At 42.0% G+C, this 25,483-nt stretch overlaps 3 protein-coding genes across 8 annotated transcripts; all 3 read right to left on the bottom strand.

Annotated features, from left to right (window-relative positions):
- Positions 1 to 217: 217 nt before the first annotated feature.
- Positions 218 to 8,247, bottom strand: LOC134620929 (chloride channel CLIC-like protein 1). Of its 6 annotated transcripts, XM_063467283.1 has the most exons (13): positions 8,120 to 8,247; positions 7,856 to 8,027; positions 7,640 to 7,747; positions 6,151 to 6,261; positions 5,786 to 6,007; positions 5,521 to 5,661; positions 5,317 to 5,416; positions 4,878 to 4,975; positions 4,192 to 4,338; positions 3,494 to 4,054; positions 1,325 to 1,351; positions 1,103 to 1,159; positions 218 to 682 (listed from the first exon to the last, which is right to left on the bottom strand). In XM_063467283.1, exons 2-13 carry the CDS (start codon positions 7,985 to 7,987, stop codon positions 593 to 595), a joined length of 1,794 nt encoding a protein of 597 aa, XP_063323353.1. In that variant the 5' UTR covers positions 7,988 to 8,027; positions 8,120 to 8,247; the 3' UTR covers positions 218 to 592. The 6 variants fall into 6 exon arrangements, 5 of the variants coding, with proteins under 5 accessions (XP_063323353.1, XP_063323351.1, XP_063323355.1 ...); XM_063467281.1 differs by having other exon boundaries at positions 7,856 to 8,247; XM_063467285.1 differs by lacking the exon at positions 1,103 to 1,159 and having other exon boundaries at positions 7,856 to 8,247.
- A 986-nt stretch (positions 8,248 to 9,233) lies between these two features.
- On the bottom strand, positions 9,234 to 17,442 carry ftsj3 (FtsJ RNA 2'-O-methyltransferase 3). Its single transcript, XM_063467367.1, has 21 exons — positions 17,259 to 17,442; positions 17,021 to 17,126; positions 16,483 to 16,529; positions 16,294 to 16,373; positions 16,055 to 16,154; positions 15,625 to 15,819; positions 15,386 to 15,501; positions 15,093 to 15,197; positions 14,857 to 14,957; positions 14,612 to 14,698; positions 14,381 to 14,527; positions 14,058 to 14,193; positions 13,735 to 13,928; positions 13,302 to 13,416; positions 12,651 to 12,732; positions 12,365 to 12,515; positions 12,091 to 12,188; positions 11,390 to 11,492; positions 10,143 to 10,326; positions 9,967 to 10,061; positions 9,234 to 9,877 (listed from the first exon to the last, which is right to left on the bottom strand). The coding sequence occupies exons 1-21, from the start codon at positions 17,323 to 17,325 to the stop codon at positions 9,619 to 9,621; spliced, it is 2,568 nt and encodes an 855-aa protein (XP_063323437.1). The 5' UTR covers positions 17,326 to 17,442; the 3' UTR covers positions 9,234 to 9,618.
- A 1,094-nt stretch (positions 17,443 to 18,536) lies between these two features.
- plaat1 (phospholipase A and acyltransferase 1) lies at positions 18,537 to 24,745 on the bottom strand. The gene is made up of 4 exons (XM_063467147.1): positions 24,719 to 24,745; positions 24,268 to 24,406; positions 19,302 to 19,570; positions 18,537 to 18,677 (listed from the first exon to the last, which is right to left on the bottom strand). The coding sequence occupies exons 1-4, from the start codon at positions 24,743 to 24,745 to the stop codon at positions 18,576 to 18,578; spliced, it is 537 nt and encodes a 178-aa protein (XP_063323217.1). The 3' UTR covers positions 18,537 to 18,575.
- Between the last annotated feature and the right edge of the window lie 738 nt (positions 24,746 to 25,483).

The following is a 25,483-nucleotide window of genomic DNA, read 5'->3' as shown; positions in this document are numbered from 1 at the left end:
GCACAAAACACGGATCGCTGGATGGCCAGTTATTCATCAATGATATGTAGCAAAACCAAAATGTGTGGTAGCATTTCTTCAAAAGAATAAACATAAAAGTATCTTACAGCCCAGTGACAAACAACATTAGTAATAGTGTATTTATTTCCACATATTCAGAACTTTTTATTCCTTAAAAGTCCCCAACAGTTCCAAAAATGTGTCCTCAGTCAGGCTCTAGTTAAAAATTCAAAACATCTTTTTTATTTGCAGCAACGACTTATTATACAGCTCGACAAATATAGTTCCAATTTTAACAACGATTCCAAAGACACCAAAAAGCACACAGGAACACCAAACTGAGTAAACAACACTGTTCCAGCCTGGTGCTGCATGATTTCCCAAACATTTTGCCAGCAGGAAATCAGAATTCGCCAGCAAAACACAATTATCCCGAGCAGTTGTCCCTCATGGATAGCCACATACAGGTGACTGCACAGCAGCAAACAACCACACTGCGTGGTGGTAATCCCGTCATCCTGTTAATTCACTTTAACACCATCTGTCAGTCAGATGTATTCATCATTTCCACCAAAAGAGGACTGAGCACCGTCTAATCCACCGCTGGACTAGTCTCCTGGACGGGAGCTTTAAAATTTACAGAGCGTGGCAGTGAGGAGTCTTCAAGTGAGGCTTCTGGGTGCTGCAGAGAAACAGAACAGAAATGCATTACAAATTAATTACATACTAAAAAGTAACTTTTAGCAGCAAATAATACACTCATAAACGTTTAAAATTTAGCCATTAAGAGATTTTCAACTACATAAAGATAATAATAATCACAAAACGTTAAACACATTTGGAGTTCAAAGTTATCATTTTAGTTACCACAGCGGGTAGCTCCATGCTTAATTTGATACAGCTGTTTACCCATCAGCATCAAATGTGTCTCCTCCTGGGATCAAACCAGGGAACTTGCAAATGTGTAAACTATACAACTATGAAGCCACTAATTATTTGCTGCAAAACGTCCTCAAATGACAAAAACAAAATGATGTAATGAAGATACAGTCGCTGACATGCACTTTATTGCTGCGTATACTGAGAGCTCCATCAAGCTCACCAGGGTTGAAATCCACTGTTGTTGAACAAACGTCAGTGGTGTGGTAGCAACAGAAATCTAACATATACAAAGCAGGAAAAAAGCAGTAATGATAACGCATTACTGGCTCTACATTAACAAAACTAAGACAAACTCAGCAGGTATAAAAAAAAAAAAACAACAACAACAAAAGACAAAAATGCAGGAAAAATGAAATGTTAATGTCATTAAATACTTTGTTACCAATTTATGTTGCATGTGAATATTCACCTTCCCGTCCATGAGTGCATTAAAAAAATAAGAACAACATTAGCCTCCGTTAAAAACCACTGTTGTGTGTCTAATTTGGTTGGGTGAATATTAGGGCTGCCACGATTAGTCGACTATAGTTTAATAGCTTAATTATTTATATAGCACATTTAATTACAAGAGGAGCGTTGACCAAAGTGCTGTACAAGAATACAACATACATAATAAAATAACTGTACAAGAATACAACATACCTAATAAAATAACTTAGAGTATTAATAGCAAACACCAAATATGAATTTAACAAATAACTCTCATGCTGTATTAAAAGCCAGTAAATAAAAATGCGTTTTAAGATAAGATTTAAAAAGATTGACAGTGGGAGCCTGTCTGATGTGTAGGGGTAAATTATTCCACAGCTTAGGCGCTACGACTGCAAATGCTCGATCGCCTCTATGAACCAGCCTCGACCTTGGTACAGCTAAAAGCAAAAGATCACTTGATCTAAGCGATTTAAGGGGGGTATAAGTCTGCAAGAGGTCAGACAAATACCCGGAAGCCTGTCCATTCAAGGCTTTGTAAGTCAACAATAAAATTTTAAAATTCTGAAGCAGACAGGGAGCCAATGAAGAGAGGCAAGCACCGGGGAAATGTGTTCACATCTTTTAGTATGTGTCAGAAGACGAGCTGCAGCATTCTGGACTAACTGCAGCCTTGCCAGGCAGGTCTGGCTAACTCCAGCATATAAGGAGTTACAATAGTCCAGCTGGGATATAATGAAAGCATGAATCGCCCGTTCAAAGTTTTTAAAAGATAAAAATGATCTCACCCTAGATAAAAGCCTCAGTTTGAAGAAAGACCACTGTACGACTGAGCTAATTTGTTTTTCAAAGGTGAAATTGCTGTCAAATATAACCCCCAAATTTTTGGCATGCGATTTGACAAAAGGCTCAAGACTGTGCAGGTTAAAATTAGAGGTGCTGGGATTGCTGCTTGGTCCAAAAATTATCACTCCGGTTTTGTTCTCATTGAAGTTAAGGAAGTCAGAGGCCATCCAGGATTTAACTTCACCGAGACACTGAAGTAACACTGAAGTGAACTAGTCACAATTACGTCGACTATCAAAATCGTCGACGACTAATTTAATAGTCGACGCGTCGTTTGAAGCTTTGTAAGATCCCAAAAGACGCAGGATTAAGTAGTATGATTTAAGAGTGTAATAACGGACTGAAACAGAAGATGGCAGCACTGCATGTACAAGGATGCCAGCTGCCGTTAAACCCCGAAGAAGAAGAAACTGTGTCCCAGAATTCATAGCGCGGCCCATCACGGCCTTGCTCAGTTTCCAACAATGGCGGCAGCTAGTTAGTTTTAATATTACTCTTATTATTCTTTCTGGGTCACAAAATAAAAGTTTAACATATTTTCAGGCGAGAACTGTGTAAACTTCAAATATCTGCTCAGTTTATCAAGACACCACATATTTTCAAAAGCATTCCTACGTTTTCGGAGACGTCTGTTACCCACCAGCTTGACAGCTAGCCGGGGTTCAAGGCTCACCAGAGCCAGTGAGAACACCGGACTCCCGGCAAATCGTTTTCAAACCCACCGCCGTCTTTCGCTACTCAGGTTAAACATGATGTATAAGTCACTTAGATAACTTAAAAATGTTATTGTTTGGCTTTTTTCAGTCTTTTATTTGTTCCTGAGTAAATCGGTTTGGCTGAGATTAAAGTTATAGTTTTTACACAGCTGAATAAACGTCAAGCAGACAACTGATTATCAGAAGTGTGAGATGCTGGAGAATATACTCCGGTGTCCTGTTATATTTTAGATAGCAAGGAGCAGACGGCTGAGTTTATTAAACTCCACCGAAACAATCTGCAAATTTCATTTAAATTTAATAAACTATCATCTTGTCTTTATTTTTAGTTAGCACATACCTGAAACACTTAAAGCTGTAAGCTAATGATAGTTATATAAGAGCAGATGCATGCTGGTGCAATAAGCTGTACGTTTTACGTCCAATGGATGCATGATCTGATTAGTCGACTAATCACAAAAATAATCTGTGACTAGTCGACTATCAAAATAATCGTTTGTGGCAGCCCTACTGAATATAAACAAAAATCTAAAAAAAAAAAAAAAAAAGGGGGGGCTCACCTCATCGACAGGCTGCACTTCTGGGAGCTCAGGTCTGAGCAGTGCAACATCTCTAGCTGGTTGATCTTGAGAAAGGTTCTCATTCCCTTTTGAAGTTTTATTCTTCGACTCAGACGAATCTGACCCAGCAGGTTTTGGCTCCGATTTGGCTTCGTTTGCACCAACGCTGTTATCCTTTGCTGCTGGTGGCCGTTCTTCTGCTCCCTGCTGGTTTTCTGAATCTAGCTCAACAGACGGATTCTGGTCTGCCTCAGGAACTTCCTTGGCCCGCTCAGCGTCCGGCTCATCCTCAGCAGTTCCTAGAGTCTCGACCCACTGCCTGTTGGGTCTCCTCTGATGCAAGTCATTTCTGTTTAATCTGGCTTCATCAGCTCTGTACCTTAGGGCATGTTGCTGTTGAGGTGCATCCCCTCCTGCAAAATGATCGCGGTCCTCGATCCTGAGGCAAGGTTGCGCTTGCGGTTGTTCCAGCTCTGGTGGTGGTGGATCCCTTCGAGGGCGGCGTAGAGGCGCCATGATGCCATGCTGGAAGGCTGCTTGCACACTTCCATACATGAACACCTGTAGAAGAGTCAAACGTATATTTATATATACAAAGCAAAGACATACAATGTATTGCTTTATTAATGCAAATAACGCTGTGTATACAAAGCAAGCTCCATAATGTGAATTAATGTGAAAAAGGGGACAATCTGTACCACAACGGCGATCACGATAGTGAGCAGGACTGGGATCTGCAGGGTAACTGGGAGATCTTTGAGGAGCGCTCGAAGAAATTCACTGATTCCCTGTCCGAAGTGCTTCAGTGGCTCTGTGATGAAGGTCGTAATGGTAACGGAGATTGCCTAAAAAGAGAAGGATGTCTAGGTCATAACAAAGTTCAAGCGCATACCAAGGAACACAGTTTGAGAAAACTTGCCATGGTAAAAATATATAGCAGTTAGAACAAGGTAGACTGGTTGCTGGGTAAAATCGGTGTAAAGAATGTGCTGTACCAAAATCCTCCTGGTGACAACTTTGGTTTTTGCCACAGTGGCTGTAATTTTTCACGTTTGTCTGCAACAACTTGCCAACTAATAGCCGAGCAGTTGCACAACTTGAAAAAGTGTGACACAAACTGGAAATGGAAGCAAAAGTTGTGCTTCAGTGCTGCAGCCAAGATGTTTCAAAATGCAATTTCAAAATTTGTACTTTTTACTTCACAACTGGAGGTTGTCGTATGGTCGTGGGCAGTGTGTGACTGGCAACTTATTCGCTCACTTCTATGCTGTCAACAAGTTTGTCACATGTCCAAAATGGCAGCCAAATTAAAACCACGTGTTTAGTGGTGATGTGTCCGCAAAACCTCAATAACCCTTAACAGACATTCCAAAGAGTGACCTACCTTGGTTGGAGGTACCAACAGGATGGGATTAACCATAAGAACTTCATAATATCTCTTACAAGGGTCATCTTGAAGAGTCCAGGTGCTTCTAAACCACTCTGCAGGATACCAAATACAGGTCCAAGCTTAGGCAGACGTTATGAGCCAAATACGCTTAATATATGCAAAACAGCAATGCTGGAGTCTAAAACTGTTTAAGCAGCTGAGACTTCAGAGTTTGCACAATGACTCCACAGGGACTTAAATTCCTCTCCATCTCATGACTGTGCAGTGAAACGTATTTCAAAATGATATTTAATACGCTCTAAAAAATATTTAATAGGCTCTAAAAAATATTTAATATGCTCTAAAAAGGAATGTTTTTCTCAGCCAGTTAATATTTTAGATGCAGGAGGTTTTCACAGAATGCCGTGACTGTTCGTGCTTGGTGATTGCATACCTTTCAAACTGTCACTCCAGTCAATTTTCTTCACCCCAGTGCATTTTGCATTAAAGCCCTCCATCTTCACTATATTATTTTGATGCTCAGCAAAGGCAATCTGAACAAAATATACATATTTATTAAAAACATTGTATTTTACAATCAAAGCACTGAATTACAGCTAAACTGAAACCACTGAAAACTGCAGGAGCTCCTATTTACCTTGTACAGGTAGAACCAGTTCCAGATAATACTAACGAAGAAGCAGACGGCAAACAGTCGTCGGAACTGCACAAACCAGGAGATCATTGTCCACAGTTCGGTGCTGATAATGACTACTATAATCAGGATAAATAATCCAATCTGGAGGAGAGAGCAGAGAACAGTTTGAGTGGTTACAGAAAATAGAAACCATTAAAGCACAGCAGAAGCATTAAGAAGAGTCAGAATAGAAGGAGGCCAGAGGTAAAAACTACTAAAAACTTACTTTTAATACTGTGTCCAGCTCCACCCCAAAGGTGTCTTCAAATCGCCACTTCCAGGCCTCATAATCATGCGGTTTAAGGTCCACGAGTATCTGACTGATGGCGTTGTCCAGAGCGCCTGTTCTCCATCTGTCTTCACCCTCCAGAAGTGTCTGGATCTCTGTCATGGCTTGTTTGGACAGTTTGACTTTGGCATCAAAAAATACATCTGTGGAGTCACTGGGCTGGGGAGAAATTAGAGCAAGTGTCTTAAAATTGCAATATTTATGACACTTGGCCAATTACTGAACCAGAGAATAAAAATTATGGCACAATATGTTCAACTAAAATCTCATAATTCACCATAAAACATGAGATGACCACCTACCGCGCCCACTCTTTGTATTTCCTTCAACAGTCTGCTCAGAAATCGCTTGAACACTGGACTGCATGTTGGCTGTTGTGAGATGAGCTTAATCGTCTTCTTTTGATCTTCATTCTGAATGAAGGAAAAGCAGAATATCTGAAGCGCCTGCACTGAATACATTTCTGTTTCCCAGTCCAAGCTTCAGGGTTTATGGGAAAGACCAGTGGTCCTGTTTTAAGGCAACGCAAGTCACTGTATATCCAATGTCTCCAGCAACTCCACACTGTATAAACACTCAACACAGAGTATAAAATCCCAATACTGTAATCAGCTGACATCCTTTCTGCTCGCATACATCTGCTAAAGTTCAAACTGAGCATCTGAATGGAGAAGAAAGGTGAGTTTGAACACGATGTGGTTGTTGGTAACAGACAGGCTGGTTCGAGTATTTCAGACACTTCTGATCTACTGAGATTTCCCCACAAAACCATGTTTACAGAAAATGATCTGAAACAGAGAAAATATCCAGTGAAGGAGTCTTTGTGTGAAAATGATTTGTTGGTGTCAGAGGTCTGAGAAGAATGGCCAAACTGCTTTGAGCTGATAGGACTGCAACAAATAACCACTTATTACAACCAAGGTATGCAGAAGAGCATCTGTAAAAGCACAAGCCAACTGTTGCCTTTTAAAAATCGGTGAGGTTGGTGGTGGTGGTGTAACGATATGAAGGATATCTTCTTGGCACACTTCGCCATCATTTAAACATCTCAGCCTACCCGAGTCTTGTTGCTGACCCACTGATGGCTGTTCTAGAAGTAGTAACAAAACTCAAATCATGTATAATTAGTTTCTTGTACATTCAGTGATGATCTCGAGCCAATAGAGCACCTTTGGGATGTGGTGGAACTGAAATGTTTCCAGAACCTTGTTGAACATAAGACAGCTCTGAATGCAAAAGAGGCTCCAACACAGGACTAACAAGGTGTACCTAATAAAACATGCACAGTGAGTGCACATGTATACATAAAATGTGACTGAATGTGATAGGCAAACTATGTGATGACACCATAGTAACAGCCCGACTTTTACTATGGTAATGTCCTGATACTCTTGATGTCTGTATCTGTAAGTCTGACTCTAATTAATAGAAAGTGAGAGTGCTGCTAGGCCGATCCCTGATCCTCAGATCATACTTTAGTTTCTTTTTAGAGGCTACATTTCAAAAGTCCCTCAGAAAAAAACTTTCCAGACTCCTTAAACCTTCCACACAATTCTGTTTAGAAAAGGTACATGAAATTGTTTTCTAAGCTTGAACGCAGAGCTTGACTCAGGAGTGTAAAACGTGTCAACAGTTGTGCTAACAATGAGAAGAAAGTAATAAGCCTGGAGCCATACTGTTAGACAAATTGGAAATTGTTATTCAGTTCTACACCTTCAATTAACTCATTCAATTTTAATGGGGGAAAACTTGAATATGCATTGTGCCTGATTTCTTATTCAAAACACCAACCTGTTTCTGTAAGTCCTCCACTTGCTCTTTGCAGGACGTCAGCTCGGGCTGGCTGGAGTCCTGATTGTACTCTCTTCTTTTAGTGCCCACGTTGTCATAGCTTGCTGGCTGCGATGCAAATACACACTCTTAGTGTCAGAGCTGGACAACACAACGTCTTCACAGTGATCAGAACCGTGCCAAATGTAGCTGGGTCAGAGTAAACAATCTCCCAACCTCAGTAGGCTTCCTCATCGTTTTGGTGCTAGCATCGTAGTTGAGCATATCGTAAGGGTCGAGCCACTCGTTGTCCTCCTGCTGGCCCACGGCAGTGAGCGACAGGCTCCACAACAAAGCAATAAAGAACATCCTGGCCGGGAGAAGACAGGCTCCTAACCAGAGTTAGAGCCTTGACAGTGAAAGCAAGCACAGGTGTGCACAACTTTAGCTAGCAACGTTAGCTAAGTTTAAAGCTAATTTTTAAAGCAACTTTAGACTCACTGAATAAAACGTGACGTTTACGGTAATATGACAGGTTGAGGCGTGGGTCACATATTAAAACTAAACCGTCTATACTGAACAAAACAACATAACAGACCTTTCAGCAAAAGGAACAGCTTTACCGTACAACCACGTGACGCAATTTAAGTTTGAAGGCTCATGGGTAATGTAGTTTTGGGAGGGAAAAAAACAGTCCATTTTGGTAGAGCCGTAGTATTGATATTAAAAACCAGCTCAACCACACATGCAACTTCATAAGTAAACATACAGGAGCATTTTTTACAATTACACATAAACTGAAATTAGGATAAAGTATCAGGTACTAGAAATCCTAATGATGAGGATGTACACATCCTGGACAGGGAGGAACGCTGGTTTGAGCGCGGAGTCAAGGAGGCCATTTACGTGAAAAGGGAAAGACCATCTCTGAATCGAGGAGGGGGCCTAAGGGTACATCTGTCACCATCTTACAATGCTGTGATTGCAGCCATTCCCCAACTCTCTGTGAATGGTACTCATGGCCATTGATCAGTGATTGTTGATCAATGGTCATGGGAATTTGCATAATTATGATTAAGGAACTGACCTCACAGCCCATTGTTCCTTCAGTGGGCTGGTTTCAGTCATTATGCAAATGTGCTGTTTATAAGATTGAAACCTGCAGTCAGCTGAGACTGAAGAAGTCACTTGGATGAGTGACGAAACGTTTCTCCCACAAAACGCTACGTCCAGATGAACAGATTCAACTTTTGGAGATTTACTTTCCTGGATGATTGAGAATGCATCAAGACATAGAAATCCTAATAAGTGCTTGAGCAGATTTGCTTTCTTACACACAATTTGGTAATAGAAATTTTAAAAATGTAGTTTATTTATTTAGGTCACAGCAGCGTTAGTGTTTCTGCAGCATCCAGCATGACCGAGGACACTGAGCAGATGTTTCTGTGCAGTTCAGACTTCAGGAAGTACTCGCGCCTTTTTGAAATAGAAAAGAGGTCATTCATCAGGTTGTGTTCGCTTCCTGCTTGGCCTGTACAGTCTAAGACAGATGTTTTTGCACTTTTATAACTGTGGCTGCATTAGAAAAAGGATGAAATGTTTTTTTAAAAAATGCTTGAACAACCAATCTGAACAAAAACTTTATTGCAAAGATTGGTATTTACACAAGACAAACATTTATCAATAAACTTTTACTGCATTTTACAGTTAAGCTGTTCAGTGAATCCTCTTCCTTCGAGGGGTTCAAGGCAAATCAGCTACATCTTCACAAAGATGTATACATAAAACCTGGATGTCACATCTCCCAGACATGTCTGAGGTCTCCAGGGCTTTAAGAAATCCAGCAAAGGTTCCAAAACAGAGACTCAAGTTTATTTTGTCTGTGATACAGGAGCCAAAACTGAACCATCTTAGTTCACCAAGCTCCACAAATGCTCAGTTATAACACGAGTCCAGGGAGTCGAATAATAATAACAAAAAGCAGAAACTCAAATGCATTTTCATTTTCGCCCTTTACCGCTCTTCACCCCTCCTTTGCCACCCTTAGCCTGTCGTCCCTTTCCACGCTTTCCTTTGCCTCCTTTAGCGCGTTGTTCTTTTCTCTGCATTCCCCGCAAATCTTTCTTCATGCGCCCGTCCACCACCTTGAAGACTCCTTTGACACCAGGAGGCCGTCTCACCTTCTTCCCAGCGCCCTTTTTGCTCACAACGTATGTTACTTCTCTCTTTTCTTTCCCCAAGCCGGCTTTCTTGTATATACTGAAAGAAACAAACAGTATTGAAATTTTCTCCTGGGTAAAACAGCCAGTTAGTTTCGTCTTCGCAGCCCCACAGATGTGACGACATACCTCTTCAGCTGAGCCATCTTCTCCCTCTCAGAGATGTCCACTGTGTTGACAACCGCTTCTGCTTTCTTCTTGGCCTGCTCCATTTTTTTTAACGTCTTGAAAAGAAACGGGGGAATTAATACATTTGGAAATACACCGATTACTTCGAAAAGCTCCTCGGGTTACGAGTGTTTTACCCTTCTCTTCTTCCTGGCCTTGGCCTCAGCAACTCGTTTGATTGGCCGAGCATTGATCTCCTTCCATTTTTGTTTGTATTCCTCCACCATCTCCTTGGTGACCGGCACCGGCCTCTTCCGGTGTTTCCGTTCATCATCGAGGAACCACTCCGGTACTTCCCACGGCTCGTCAGAGGTGGCGAACCTGAAACGGCATACACAAGGTGTTATTCGTGATCTTCACTCATTCCAGCAGGTTTAAGCTTTATTTGTCAAAAACAAATGTTAACCCGAGTATACGCATCGTTAGATGCAATCAGCAATCTGAAAGGCAGATTCTTTTCCATTAGTACCTATTGGGATTGACTCAGCAAAGTTTTAGGTCATAGTACCCGGTACCACTGCTCGACTGGGCTTCCAAGCAATCCGAGCAGGTACTAAAATGTGATGCCGTCAGAGTGCGTGCCACCGATTAGCTGGTCAGAGGCGTCACTCGATGAGTCGCGAGAGCGTCTCCTTCCAAATCAAAACTGCCCTTTTTGAAACCTGAAATGGCTACAAAAAAAAAAAACCAACACCATGGTCCCAGAGTCTGCCGAAAAGCCACAGACGGAGCACCAGGTATTAGGGCTGTGTCATTTGACCAAAATCTCCATATAACAATTTCTCATCCCGACAACGATATAAATCATAAAACGGTGCGTTTTCTGTAAATTCTGTGAATCTCGGGCAACTCAACCTGTGTGAAGTGTGGGCGTCGTGCACCTGGAGTCGAGTGTTTTGACTGATACATAAAACTATATTTTTTTAGACATAAGTTGTAACGGCCGCCATTTTCTTCTTGAGTATTTATTACACGGCGTGCTGCAGGGAAAAGCCTGTTCTAACGTTTGAGCCTAAGGTTTATTTTGACCACCTGACGGCTCTTTTCTTCTCATCCGTAAACCCTCTCCACACTCCTTCACGTGATTGTTGCGTAGGTGGTAGAAGAGAAAAACAAGATACTGCCGTGTACGGGTTTTTTGTGACACCACGAAACAAACGAAAGCGCGTAACATGAAACGACAGATGTTTTCATGTCGTCATCCGACATATTTCATCATATAGAACAGCCCTCCCAGGTGTATCAACACTTTGACATCCACCTTTGTTATAGCGTTCGTGTTGTATACTAATAAGGTCACAGGACACTCAGCAGCGTTGCTATGACAACCACGCACATTAGCTAGTTCTGGATCGTAATGGAAAAAGATCCAAAGCGCACACACCTGTGGAAGGAGCTGTCCACCAGGTCCCTTGCCCTCTTCTTAGATGTAGCGATCTGAGCGCCGAGTGCCAGGCCTTCTGCACTCAGGATTCTAGCTTTCTTACCTAAAGAAACAGTCATGCAGAGTTACACACACACACAGGCTAAAAACAGAATATAAGCTCTAAAGCATGAGATAGGACATAGAGACATATCAAATATTGCTGAGATGCAATGGTGCATGTTACTTAACTTAAGAGCACTTTTATTGGAAACCATGCGGGTTATTCAAATGAGTTTTCAACCCAGCTGTGGCAGCAGCAGTGCAATATTTCAGGTTACAAAAGAGTTGAGAGGTGCAACACCAAAATGGATGGGTGCCAGCACGCAGCACCGTGCAACAGGGGGCGCTCACCAAGCATGAAACCTGACTGACTCTTCCTAAAGATGGCAGACTAAAGGTTCACCACTGAGTGCAAAGATGCACTGAAGAAGAGTTTCAGCACTTGAAAACTGACAAGCAAACAATTTAGAAGATTGGAGAATTATGTGCTGCCTGGCAAAAGCATAGTTTCTTTGTAGGGCTTCAAACTTGGCCATAAGATGAGCTCTGTTAATTGTTCTGGAGCCCAAATGTGCATAAATAAAGAAATGTCTATATGCGACATTTAGATGATGACGAGAAGTGTTTGGGGATGCTGACGACCTCACTGTCATACTCACTGGTACTTTCGACAGGAACAACCTGGAAGTCGTCGTCATCATCGACCTCTCCTGATACTCCACCAGCCCCCCGGGCCTGCTTCATTCTGGTAATCTCCCTAAAAGGAAACCGATGAACATGTTACCTGTATATTAGCATTAGTTCATCTGCTGTTAAGAACAGTTTTAAGAAATTGGAAATATTGCAGATTTCTTTTCAGTTACGCGACCAAACTAAGCTTATTAATTATGTAACACACTGGACTAAAGAGAGCCACACTTAATGAGCTTTTACGTTTCATCATCGCTGCTGTCATCCGAGTCACTGTCACTCTCCTCTGCAGCTTCCTGTGACGGTCCTGCCTTTTCCTCCTCTGGCAGAGCAGCTTCTTGCTGCTCCTCCTCCTCCTTTATGTCTTCCTCAGCTTTTCTCTTTTTGCCTTTTCCTAGAAGTAAGAATACATATAAGGATAGCTACTAGCCCCTCACAAACACAATTTCATTTAAAGCTGTGAAAAATAACATGTATGTGAACGTGTGAGTGTGAAGACATGAACACGAGGAGGAGAAACACTTCACACCTGACTGTTTAGTCCGGAGCCACTCGGTCTGTTTGAGCTCGCTCTCTGCGTCTCCTTCGAGGCCGATCTCAGAGAAGATGCCCTACGGGTACAACATCAGCACATTTACACACAAGATAAGATAAGATAACCTTTATTAGTCCCACACGTGGGAAATTTGTTTTGTCACAGCAGGAAGTGGACAGTGCAAAAGTTATGAAGCAAAAATTAGAATAAAATAAAATAAGAATAAATACAGTACACAACTGTACAGAATAGAATAAAATAAAATACTATATACAGTAGAATAAAATAGAATAAAATATGCAATAAGATAAAAATAGAATACAAGTGCTATATACAACTCAGTAAAAATACAACGATGCCAGAAAAGATTATTGCACATTAGTGTTATTGCACATGTGTGAATGTGTGTGTTGATCAGTTGGAGTCTTTGTTGTGCAGTCTGACAGCAGTGGGGAGGAAAGACCTGCGAAATCTCTCCGTCCCACACCGTGGGTGCCGCAGTCTCCCACTGAAGGAGCTGCTCAGTGCTGTCACAGAGCACCGTGAAAGATATAAAGTAGGAAGCAGGTGCCACATCACACAGTGAACAGGTGCAGCAGAACAATACCTGAGCTTTAGATGTTGCGTTACGAGTCAAACACATACCTTGCTGAACCACAGGTCGGCCTGTTGCTCCATCTTCTCATCTTTTCCCTCTAGCTCCACCACCAAGCCACCATCCTGCTCTTCATCCTCCTCCTCTTGGTTGGTAAACTTTACTCTGAAAACCACAGAAATGAATCGTGAACTTGAAGCTCTTCTAGAATATTTGGGCATTAACTTTCTGGTAAAAAAATAAATAAACAGACTTAAGCTTCCAGGGAAAAACAGTAAGCATCAACCTTATGAAATGACAATAACAATTCTAGTAAATCAGTCTAGTTTGAGACCAACTCTGCTAAAAAAAATAATCATTTGTACTCACTGAACACGTATACATGCTATTCAGTGCTTAACACCTTTCTAAAGAGAACTCCTACAGAGCCAGGCACCACATCACCAGTACCTCAGAGTGCTTTTGCTCTGAATGGCCTCTTACTTCTTTCTTGGTGCTTTCTTTTCCAGCTCCTTTTGTCGCCGTTCCACCTCTTCCAGATCTTCGTCATCCAAATCAGATGCCAGTGACATTTTATCTGCATCATCGCCATCTTCATCGGAGAGGTGAAAATCATCGTCTTCATCTACCAGAGTGTCCGCTGCCTGCATGTCCCCCTTTGATATGTCAGCAAGCACCTGACGGACCGAGAAATGAGCATGAAGCCGCTTCTCAGTGATAAAGCTCGTGGTACTTGAACTCTGTGTGAATCAGCGGTATTCCGATCTTGAGTTTGGTGCTTTTGGGAAGCAGCGTGTGACGTTTACCTTTTTCTTCTTGATGGAGACGAGAGAGAACAAGGACGAGTCCTCAGTGGAGGCGATGGACACACCCGGTAGATCCATCTTCAGCTCCACTCTCTCTCTCTGCTTCCGCTGCTCCTTCAGCAGTTTCCTCTTCTTCCTGCCAAATCAGCAAGAGACAGTTTCTTGGTTTGCCCCTACAACTGCATCCGTGGTAAAAGCTAAGAGAGGTGAAACTAAAAGTAAAGTGTTGCTTCTCTTTAAAGCGAGATGCACCTATCAAGACAAAGTAGGAAAGATGAGGATTTAATGTCACCAAAAACACAAAAAACTAAAGCGGTTCATACCGTTTGAGCTCAGCCACCTCCTCAGCTTTCAGCTCTGCCAGCTTTTTCACCATTTCTTCCTCCTCGTTGTCCTCACCCTCCTCCTCTTCATCCTCCTTCTTTCCTGCTTCTTCCTCTGAGTTGCTCCCTTCTTCATCCGAGCTTAAGCTAAAAACAATGTAGAGATGATTTATGTGTGACACACTTTAACAAAGATTTAATATTTAAATTGCTTTTTCTTTTCTTTTAAACCTGATCTCCTGGTCGAGCTGCTTAGCCTCGTCTTTCAGTTTCTTAGCTAGGTATCTCCTCAGCTTGGACCTCCAGTTCAGCAGCAGGCTGCAAACGTGAGAAAAGACACGCAAACACGGCCCGTGTTAACAACACTTCATGCTACAACACGTTCTCACACCATCTGATGTATGTGATGTGCAAGCACAGTATAGCAGCAGCTTACTGAAGCACAAACGTGGCGAGTGAGAGATGGAAAAGCTCACCGGAGTTCTTTGCGGCCCAGGACTTTGACGTCACGACAACACTCCTTTATTTCATTGCTCGTTGCTGAGTGAAACTCCAGATCAGGATTGTTGAAGGTGATCTGAATGAGACAGAGCAAGAAAAGCACGAGTTTCCTTCTTAGTTCTTATTCTTAACAGGATGGTCTCAAAGCCCCCCCCCCCCCCCCCCCCACACACACACACACACACAAAAAAAAAAAAAAAAAAAAGCTCACCTCACTGGCTTTTCCCAGAAAGTCGACCGGGTTCTCGGCTTTCAGAAAGTCGGTCACCGTGAAACTGTGGTAGAGCGTCAGATCTCCATCTGTATATCCCTCCGCCTGCAACAGAAGAAGAGCTGCTTCATCACTGATGGTTCATTTCTGGGCTCAAATGTACCTTAAAGTAAGTCTTAAACCTTGTGACTGATAAATAAGACAAAGTGTTTAAAAGCTAAAAATTTCATAACAGGCAATCACAGCCAGATCTGACATGCTTATTGTGACCAAACACTTGTCAGTATACATGCCTTTGGCTTCTTTACAGGGATCAGCTCCTTCACAGTTTTGGCCTGCACCTCCACCTCTTTGAATGCATACTTGGGGTCAAAGAACTTGCTGTCGATTTTGTCCGGGGCAACAAAACCTGATGATGACAATGGGGGAGGTTTAGGTGAGGTTTAGTCAAGAACAAGGTCAAAATTAAGGTCATTATTTATTGTCTTCAAAAAGCGAATGAAATAATAAAGGTTGTGCTAATGACACCGACCCTGACAGATGACAAAGATCTCAGCAGACTCATTCCTGGATGCCTGCGGTTTGGTGGCCTGCACCTTCTTGAAGAACTGCTGGAAGATCCAGAGCAGAGGCTGGTAGTCTTTGGAGCGAAACACCTTGGTGACAAAGGTGCCTCCTTTGGTAAGAAACTCACAGGCCAACTTCAGAGCCATGAGAGTCAGGTGAGCTGTGAGTGAAAAAGGGAGGATTTCAAAATTAGGTTTAAATGCCAAATACTGTGGAAAATGGACATGAACGTAAGTAGTTTAGGCACAACAGAGACACAAAATCAAAGAGTGGTAAGGATGTATCAAAAAAGAACCCCTTACAATCCTTATCAACCAAATTAAATATTTTTTGGACATATTGTGCGAATGCTGTTTTACTGCAGTCTGATCTCTAGACGTTGTGTCTCGTCTCACCTTGGGAAAAGGCATCGTGCTGCCAGTTAGCTCCCACATTTGGGGCTCCATCGTTTAACACAACATCCACTTTCCAAGTCTGAAGCTCCTTTCTGAGAGCCTGTACAACGGAAAGAGTGTCTCGTCAGTTAAAACCATGTCACAAACACAGCGTTGGCTGTCCACATCTCTACTGTTGAAATATCATCTCTGATTTTATGTTTCTTCAGTGATGCTGTGAACAGCAGCAGCTTTCTCACCTGTCTGCATTTCTCAGTGGTGATGTCTTCTTGAAGTGTCACCACGTTGGGGATGGGTTTAATGGGGACCAAGTCAACACCTGAGAAGAAGAAACCACTCTTACAGGGAAGTATTGTCACACGCATTACAGCTGCTTTAGAAGCATAACAGAAACAGAGCCATTTATCATTGGATAAACTTGCACTCACCGATAATCAGACTTGAAACAGGCATAAACTTAGACGCTACCTGCAACCTGGAAAAGGAGATTTTGAATTCAACTTTAATTATTTTGAATAGTACAAATCACTCATTTATCCCTTTTCGCTTCCGTCATGACGTATCGTACCATATTGTCATTTCTGTAAGGCTTGTGGATTTTATCTTGTAATCACAGCAAAAGAAAGTCTGTGATTATAGTGAACCAGAGTCGCGCTCACCAGAGAGGAGGTCGAGGTTGGTCACACACGGTCCTACGTTAATGCAACTTTACACAAACTGCAACTGTACAATCACCAGTCAGCTCCTCTTCACTGACTTTCTCCCCCTGACACTCTTTTCTCTTCTCTCTGTCCCTGACTCAGCTCCCACTTGTTATAACAAAGACCTTTGGTGATCGTTCACATGTGACAGAAGCGAATGACCAAAGACTGCAAAGTGGTCTACTGGCCAGCTTCCCCCCAGAGGGTTTCCTTCTTTTCCTTTTGTTACCACACACGACGGCATGTCTGGTGACGGGATGCTTACCACCCTCCAGGTGCAGCGCACAGATCCACCAGAGCTCGGGCTTTCTGCAGAAACTGGAACTTACGGTTAAGCTGGATCAGTTTGAAGGAGGAACGAGAGCGATAACCTAAAAAATACACAAAAAAGGAGATTTAAAAGATTGCAGACTGTTGGCAACCCACAACTTTATATCGATCGGAGCTTTAGCCTGCTAATGCTAATATCACGACAGTCTCGAGCTCGTGTTGTTTTCCGGTACCTGTTTCTTTGGCCAGGTGGTAGAATTTATCTTTCCGGGTCTTTCCGACCTTAAGTTTCTTCCCCATATTTGCTGCTTTACTTTTACGCCGGACCTTAACACACAGATATGTCACACACTAAAAACACCCCTCTGCCTATGAAAACAGCACGTGTACACGTGCCGGCGCAGGACTACGACGTCATACTTCTTCTTCTTCTTCGGATTTGTTTGTTAGTTTCGCGCATGTTCCGCCACCTGCTGTTAACAACACATTACTACGATATCTTAAATAAAATGTATTCATTATTATTATTATTATCATTGCTGCTATAAATCTATCCAGTAATATGGACACGATTAGTACTAGACACACAAAAATAGCTCATGTTTGTGAATTGCTATTGAGGGAGAAGGACTGTTCTTGTCATGCACACAGGGCGATTGTGGTTCAAGAGTTGGCAGTTCGTCTTGTAGGTTGCCGGTTCGAGCCCCGACTCTGACAGTCTCGGTCGTTGTGTCACCCGTTGCCTACTGGTGGTGGTCAGAAGGCCCAGTGGGCCCAGTGTCCAGCAGCCTCACCTCTGTCAGTGCGCCCCAGGGCAGCTGTGGCTACAATGTAGCTTGCCTGTGGGTGGATGACTGAATGTAGTGTAAAGCGCTTTGGGGTCCTTAGGGACTAAGTAAAGTGCTATACAAATACAGGCCATTTACCATGGCAGTCTGAGCAACGTAAAATAATTCATTCAACAACTCCCCATTACCCTTTATTTGCTTTCATCTAATGGCATCACTCTTTACAGATCAAAAATTAATGAAGTGAAAATAACACACCATGCACTAAAAAGGGTTGATTTGCTGAAATTACAGAAAACAGGGATCTACAGTATTTACTCTGGCCTATATTGGTGTCCGGCGTGCTTATAGTTTTTCAGTTACAAAGGTGATGATACATTTCTGTCCATCCATCTCTTCAGGAGCTAATCCCAGCTGCTATAGGGCAAGGAGCGGGGTACACCCTGGACAGGTCACCCATCTGTCGCAAAGAGACAGACAACTATTCACACCTACAAGCAATTTAGATTCACCAATTAACCTAACCCCATCAAACTATGATTAATGCTCCATGGGTTAAAAAAAATAATTTGGTCAAATAATTCACAACTCCCGCCTACAACAAAGACTGGATCAACAAACAACTGCAGCCATATTGTAATAGTATATGGGGTTTGTTAATAAACATAACATCATTTTTTAAATCTTTATCAATGTTTATTTTGTTATTTTTATCACAGCCAAATGAATTTAGGGAAAACACTTCAGTGAAGACGACAGCTGTCAGAAAGGCCTGTTTCTGGACCGTGTGTTGATCAGTCCCAGGACAGAGAAGGCACTGGCTGCTGCCGTCACCAAACTGATGGCCCCAATGGCTCGTGAAGCCTGTGGAGACAAGAAGGAGGGGCAGGGCGTGGACTGCGGGTTAGAATAGGAGCAGCAGAGGCTGATTGATTTGATTGCATATTCACAATACAGCATGATTCCAAACTTAACAGGACTAACTCATTAGTCTGTAATTCAGATTTGTCTAACTTATAAGAGGAAGCAGGCAAACCACCACAACAAGCACCACATTTATTTACAGTAAACCTTTTTTTTCCCGTAAACTGTTTTGAGCTGATTATTTAATTCAAAGCCGATTTGTTGTGTACAGATTAAGGCTTTGGCAGGAAGTATTTGGCTCTTAAACAAAGCTTTAAAGTAGATTTGGATGTCGTTGTTTTCAATACAGACCGTGGTCATAATTAAAGCAATTATAAGATTATATGTGGGTGAAAAATAGAATTACGAATTATATTTTGGGACAAAGTATCATGTTTTCATTTTAGTGGTATAGTAGAGCCCTGGGATGGATAAATCCCTGATGTTAAGGTTCACTCTGATTTGCCACTTTGGTCAATGTTTTTAAATGTTTGACAATGTGAGACTATGACAGGGCCAATGTTTTGGATTTATTAGTCGCTTTTAGTGACACACCAGACAGAAGCAGAACAAACAGTGAGAGACCTGCTCAGACACCCCCTCCCCGTAACGAAGAAGGGTAACGAAGTGCTCGCAGTTGCTCCCCAGCAAGTCATAAGAGACCTCCTGGCCAATGAGGACTTGTGCCCGCTGGATGATTTCACAGACAGGGAGGGGTGTGTGGTTGTGGTCATACTTGTTGTTGACACGGTAGGAGTCACTTCCCACCACCTCCTTCAGTAGCTGCATGCGTACCACTGCCTTCCTGCTGAAGACAGACTTCACACTGGACATGGCGGCTGCCTGGCTCTCATCTGTGGGAAAGAAGGAGATGATTTTAATTTAAATTGTCAAAGGGAAGAGAAGAAAGGCTCTTCTGTAGGCTAAGGCTAATGATGGCAGACTTAAAGACCAGATATATACACATTAGCACAGTGAAGCTGGAGGATGAACGCTAACTTTTGTCCACTCGATAAAAGTTAACGTGAGGGTTCCCGATGTTTAGGGACAAATGCAATCACAGGATGCTGTAAACGGACCAAACTTCAGTCAACTGAGCTGTACGTTTTCATTTTTTTTAAAAATCTCTCAGTCAGAACATGCTATATCATGTTTAGGTGGAAACTGGCGAGCTAACTTCTAACTCTGTTAAATTTAATAAATTCTGTTTTCATGGATGCCTGGATGTTAAACTGAATTGTTACACCTGGTAAAGCAGCAACGCTGATCATTTTATTAAAGATGAAAGAATTTAGACAGTTTGTAACGCTCAGTTATACCACAGTGTTCGTTTGACTTTGGGACCTGAAGCGGAGTTTGGACCCGGAAACAGCTGATGACGTCAGACTAAAAGACCGGATAGAAATGGGGACGTTTTCAAGTATGAAACAGGGGGAGGGGATGCCAACATCTGCAGATAACAGGGGCCACACGCTTGTCAAAAAAGGGTAAAAACAAGTTTTGGTTAAAAGGGGGTGAAAATTGTGATATGTTATCCCAGCACGTTTCACAGTGAATGCAGTTCACTATGAAAAAGGACATTTTTACAGGACTCTGGGTGTATTTGTGAAAAACTAAGAACATCCTCGCTCTTTCCCTGGGAAATGCACACAATCATCAAAAAGTGTGAGCACCTCTATAAGGTTTCTGCAGTTTGCTGGCCTGGAGCATTCAGACGTTTGTAAACACGATCCCACAATATTCCCAGGAGTGGACATCATAGCCCCACGATGACCCAAGAGCTACATCTCAGACTAAAGGCTTCAGTTGGCATGTTGAATGTTAAAATTCATGACAGCTAGAAAAATACTGAACCAGTATGAATAGTTTGCCAAGAGAAAGCCTCTTTTCTCTAAAAATGAACACGACAGGAGAGTTTAGGTTTGCAAAGCTGCATCTGGAACAATGGCCCTCACTTACTAACAGTGCATACACAAAAATGTGTGCATGATTCATGGATACAAACATTTCGTGCACAAATCAGTGATTTATCAGTATTTTCACACCTGAATTTGTTTAGATGTTACTGTACATGTTACATGTTACTAGTCACTGCACAGTGGTGTCAGAGTGGGTATTTCAGTTTAACAGGTCAACGAAGTTGTATTATATTCATTTTTAACCTCCTTTCACTCTTCCTTCAGTTATTTGATAAACGACATCTCAGGAGTCATGAAGTGCTCAGGCCTTAGTGAAATAAACAAAGCTAAAATTAATCTGAATTCAATTCAATTCAATTCAATAAAACTTTATTGATCCTGAAGGTTGACCCCGAGGGAAATTGGGTTAAGGCTGCCGACCTTTGCCAGCGCCATCTTACCCTTCCGACCATACATACATTAGACAAACATCACATGGGGAAGACAGGTCAGAGAGGTATAACAGTGGAAAATGCACAACATGAGGAAAGACGAGGAGAAAAAATAACTCCCCCCAGACCAAGCTCCAACAGGGAGATCAGTTTGAGAACAGAAAAAAACACCTCAGCACATAAATCATCACATCTCACAACATGGAAGACATAAGCTTTGAAGGCGTTTGGAGGGGGTGGGGGGTGAGTGTAGGTCTGTGTCAGTGTACCAAGAGAAAGTGTCCCTTCACCCGGTTAAGCAAAAGTCAACAATCTTCGATCAGCATGGATGGCCTTGAAGTAGGGACAAAGAGTTCTGACAACAATCCTGTTATCATGGAGAATTTTGTTGTTCCAGTCAGCTTCGACCCTGGCAGGCCTTCAGCTGGCGGCAGTGGGATAGCCGCATGAGTGAAGATGATGAATGTTTAGGTTTAGTGTGAACAACTGCATCCAATTTTACAGTTGGTCTAATGTCCATCACTGGTCACCAATTCTCTCAATTCCCGTTGTTCTTCTCCAAGATCTTATCCATATTGCGTTCAAAACACAGTCTGAGTATTCACAGCCCTGCCCATTGTCTATCATGTCGGCCAGCCTTGTGGGATTTTGAACAGCTGTAGCCGCTTCTTGTACTTCGATAAGTCAGGTCCGAGCCAGCTCCAATCAGCCAGAACTCTGTTATCATGGTTCAGAATTGGTAGATGTCATTAAATGTCCTCCATCGAGAGTGTCGCCAGACACACGATGCAACCGACCATCGAGTATCCGGCAGCAAATGTCTCTGCAGGACAATCGGGCTCTCCCAAGCCCAGGAAGGTGTCAATTCCATTACGGGACCAGTTGATCAAATCCATAATTCTTTAGGTTTTAGAGAACAAGACTGAGAAACTCTTTGAGGGTTAGAAAGTGAGACTATACAGGGCTCTAGACTAACTTTTTGACATGGGCGCACCGGTACGCCTAACTTAAAAAATTTAGGCGTACCGGCACAAAAGTTAGGCGTACCGGCACAAAAGTTAGGCGCACTCAAATTTTTCAACCGCTTCGCTTAACACCGCAGTTTTACATGTGCACCTTCTTTGGGGGGAAGTCCATACAGACAATATTCATTTCTAAATTATTAACTAACAATCTTGTGCTTAAAGTGCTTTGTCAATATTGTAGAAAATGTTAAACTTAATCATCATCTTGGCCTCCTCTGACGACCTGTTTGCTGTTGCATGCTGCTGAAAGGCAGTGGGGAGAGCGGACACTTGGGCAGTGCATTTATTGCAGCATAAAGTGTGTTTTCTGGATACACTGCTGCTTTTTCAGCATTCAAAGATTGATGGCACCATGTCAGAGCTGGCTATGAATTTCAGACGGATCAGGCCTTAACTTAACACAAAAGTTATCAATAGTTCTTTTCATCTTTTCTTATTACCCACAGCTACATCCACTTCTCTCAGGCCTAGGCTGCTCACTAGGGCTGGATATCATCACTGATTTCTATAATCCATTCGATTCCGGTTCTTAAAGTCCTGATTCGATTCAGTTTAGCCTCAGACATTCAGAAATATTATAATTCTGATCATTTATCAGTACTGACACTTGTGAGACTTCATCAGAATTGTGAACATCACAGCAGATGCCTTTGTGTCATAGTAACTGAGAATAAAACACAGAAAAACATGAAGGAGATTTTCCTGGTCTGGCTTTTTATAGCAGATAACCTTAAAAATATTCTGCAATATTCTGCAATTTTGCATAATTTTAAGAAGTTTAAATTTCTTTAGTATTGAACAGCAGAAATTAGGCTTTCTTGTCGGACGTCATTTACATGAAAAAAGAAAAAGACAGCGCTGTAAACAACGGTAGACTGGTGGGTAATAAGCGAATGAATAATCCAGAAAACAGAGATTTGAGACGGCAAACTGTTCTTGAAGTACACACAGGGAGCTGTGTAGGAAGTGTAATTTTTATCGTGGTGGAAGCAAAACAGCAAAAGTCAGAGGGAATTCATGACGACATTGATCAAATGTGAAGCGCAGGTTGCTGCTCTTTTTGGCTCAGCGAATTTTGGTTGGAGAGACAAAACCTGCAGCTCAGAATCAGCGCAAAAAGACGGAAACACAGCGCGGACCCGACGCATCAGAATCGCTAAGCTCCGACAGCGTGTCCGTCTGCGGGCCGTCCGGTGAGAAAGCCGAGAAAGACAAAGCTGATTCTGATGCGTCGGGTCGCTCTGTGTTTACGTCTTTGTGTGGAATCCGTTAATGAATTGATATCGCCTTATTAAAGCTACTCACCTCCCTCTTCTACCTGCACTTTCCACTGGACCACGGCCAATCAGAGAGGTCCCGCCCCTGACTATCTCTGATTGGTTTAGTCCACGATAGGGGCATAATGTGTGTCTGTTGTTGACCACATGGAGAGTTGCAGAGATTTTTTTTTGTTACCCAAACAGGTGCGACCAAATGTTGGTAACAGTTGGTCGCACCAGTGCGACCAAATGTTTTTTTTTAGTCGCACCACGGAAAAATTTGGTCGCATTTGCGACCAAATTGGTCGCACTCTAGAGCCCTGACTATACAAAAGACATGAGAAGCCAAGCAGGAAAGATAAGGGAGAGGGAGAAGAATGCGACCGCCTCCGTCAAGAGCCAAGAGAGAACTATTCTCTAATTAAATAATTCTCTATATTATAGAGAATTATTTAATTTAGAATAGAAGAATAATCCTTTAATTGTCCCACAAGGGGAAATTTGGTTGTATCACAGCAGCAAAAACACACATATACAAACAGAGCAGGACACAGAACAGAAGCACAATTTTTACATATTTACATCATGGACAATAGTTACCAGAGCAGAGTACTGTACAGTTGTTTAAATTAGCGTACACATAGTGTGAAAATGGAGCAGGATACTGAAAGATGTTTAAATAGTTAAGAATATTTAGAATAATTAGAAAAGTGCAGATTGTTTATTGTACCTGTGCATTAAAAAGTAGACATGTAACTTCCAATAAGTTAGTGTATAGTTTTTTAATTTAATTAAGGATCAGGATGTGGTTTGTAATGTGAGCCTCTTAACCTCAGTCTAAAACATAATATAAAGCGGGTTTATGTCAGATTTGTGAGGATAGCTGCAAGTTTTACGTTAGAAACTCTTTTACTGACCAACAGGAGTTAAGTTGATGATGTAACCATCTCCCAGGTAGAGAGCCCAATGCTGATAGGCTGGTCTGAAAATCTCAATGAGGTCACCAGGCTGGGGGTCACCGGAGAGGGCAGGAAGGTCCGGCTCATTAGAGGCCATCTACACAGAGAGCCACAGAGAGACATACATGCTTAAAAGGACATTTAAATAACAAACATAACAGAAATATTTAGTTGATAGAATATTTGTCATTTTAGAAAATGTGAAATCTGTAACACACTTGCAAAATGTGAAGCATTTCTCACTAGATTTGAGAAATCTTATCGCTGCTACATGATTACAGATTATATAATTATTACTGATAAGGAAAACTGCTGCTAGAGTGACCGCTCACTCATATGTGTATCCCTCTCTGCTGTCATTCAATCCCCAAAACACACATGGCTAACGCACATTATCCAGCAAACTTACATTAGAGTTTTGTAGTTGTTTATCCATCCCACATCATGCTTCCACAAATTCTAAGAAGAAAGGAAGAACAGAGAGAAAATCCTTTCAATTCAGCTGATAAATACAAACTGCTTTTACACCAAGAGATGGAGAAATTCCACTTTCCTTTCCTAGTCTGATAAGATTCAAAAGGGAAAATAACAAAATTCCCAGAGCCAGAAAATGCTAGATAAAACACAATGTAAAGGTCACCCATACATACACGCACGTACAATACACACCAGCTCGCACAGACAATACGCACATGAGCTCTTGTTTCACCTGTGCTGCCACAATAGCAGCAGCACAAAAGGGAAGCTGACAGAAAATAGTTTGAGCTCAGATTATTTCACACAGGAAAAAAATATTTCACCTGTCATTTCATTTAATTCCCTCTCTCTCTTATTTTTCTTTCCTGGACGATAACGATTACAGTGTGAATATTTCCCAAAGTCAGAGTTTAATGTTGATTAAAATTCACTTGGATGGCATGAAATCAATATGTGCCTGGGAGAGCAGCTGCTATATCCATCTCATTATTAATGTATGGTGCCCAAGCCACATTGAAAATAAGTGTCCATTCATTATTCACCAAATCAAAACCGCATCAGCATCTGAGAGCTGCCACAAATAGAGAAACATACATGTATAAAGTCATGTGACAGAAGTATATTGTAATAACTAAATCGAGGTTACAGACCAAATAGGCAACACTGAGCAAACACTTTAAAGAGAAAAGGCGTCCAA

This window comes from Pelmatolapia mariae, linkage group LG23 (genome assembly GCF_036321145.2).
Source record: "Pelmatolapia mariae isolate MD_Pm_ZW linkage group LG23, Pm_UMD_F_2, whole genome shotgun sequence".
Lineage (NCBI taxonomy): Eukaryota > Metazoa > Chordata > Actinopteri > Cichliformes > Cichlidae > Pelmatolapia > Pelmatolapia mariae.
The sequence above is the reverse complement of the archived record's forward strand: the minus strand, read 5'-3'. Positions and strand labels throughout refer to the sequence as shown.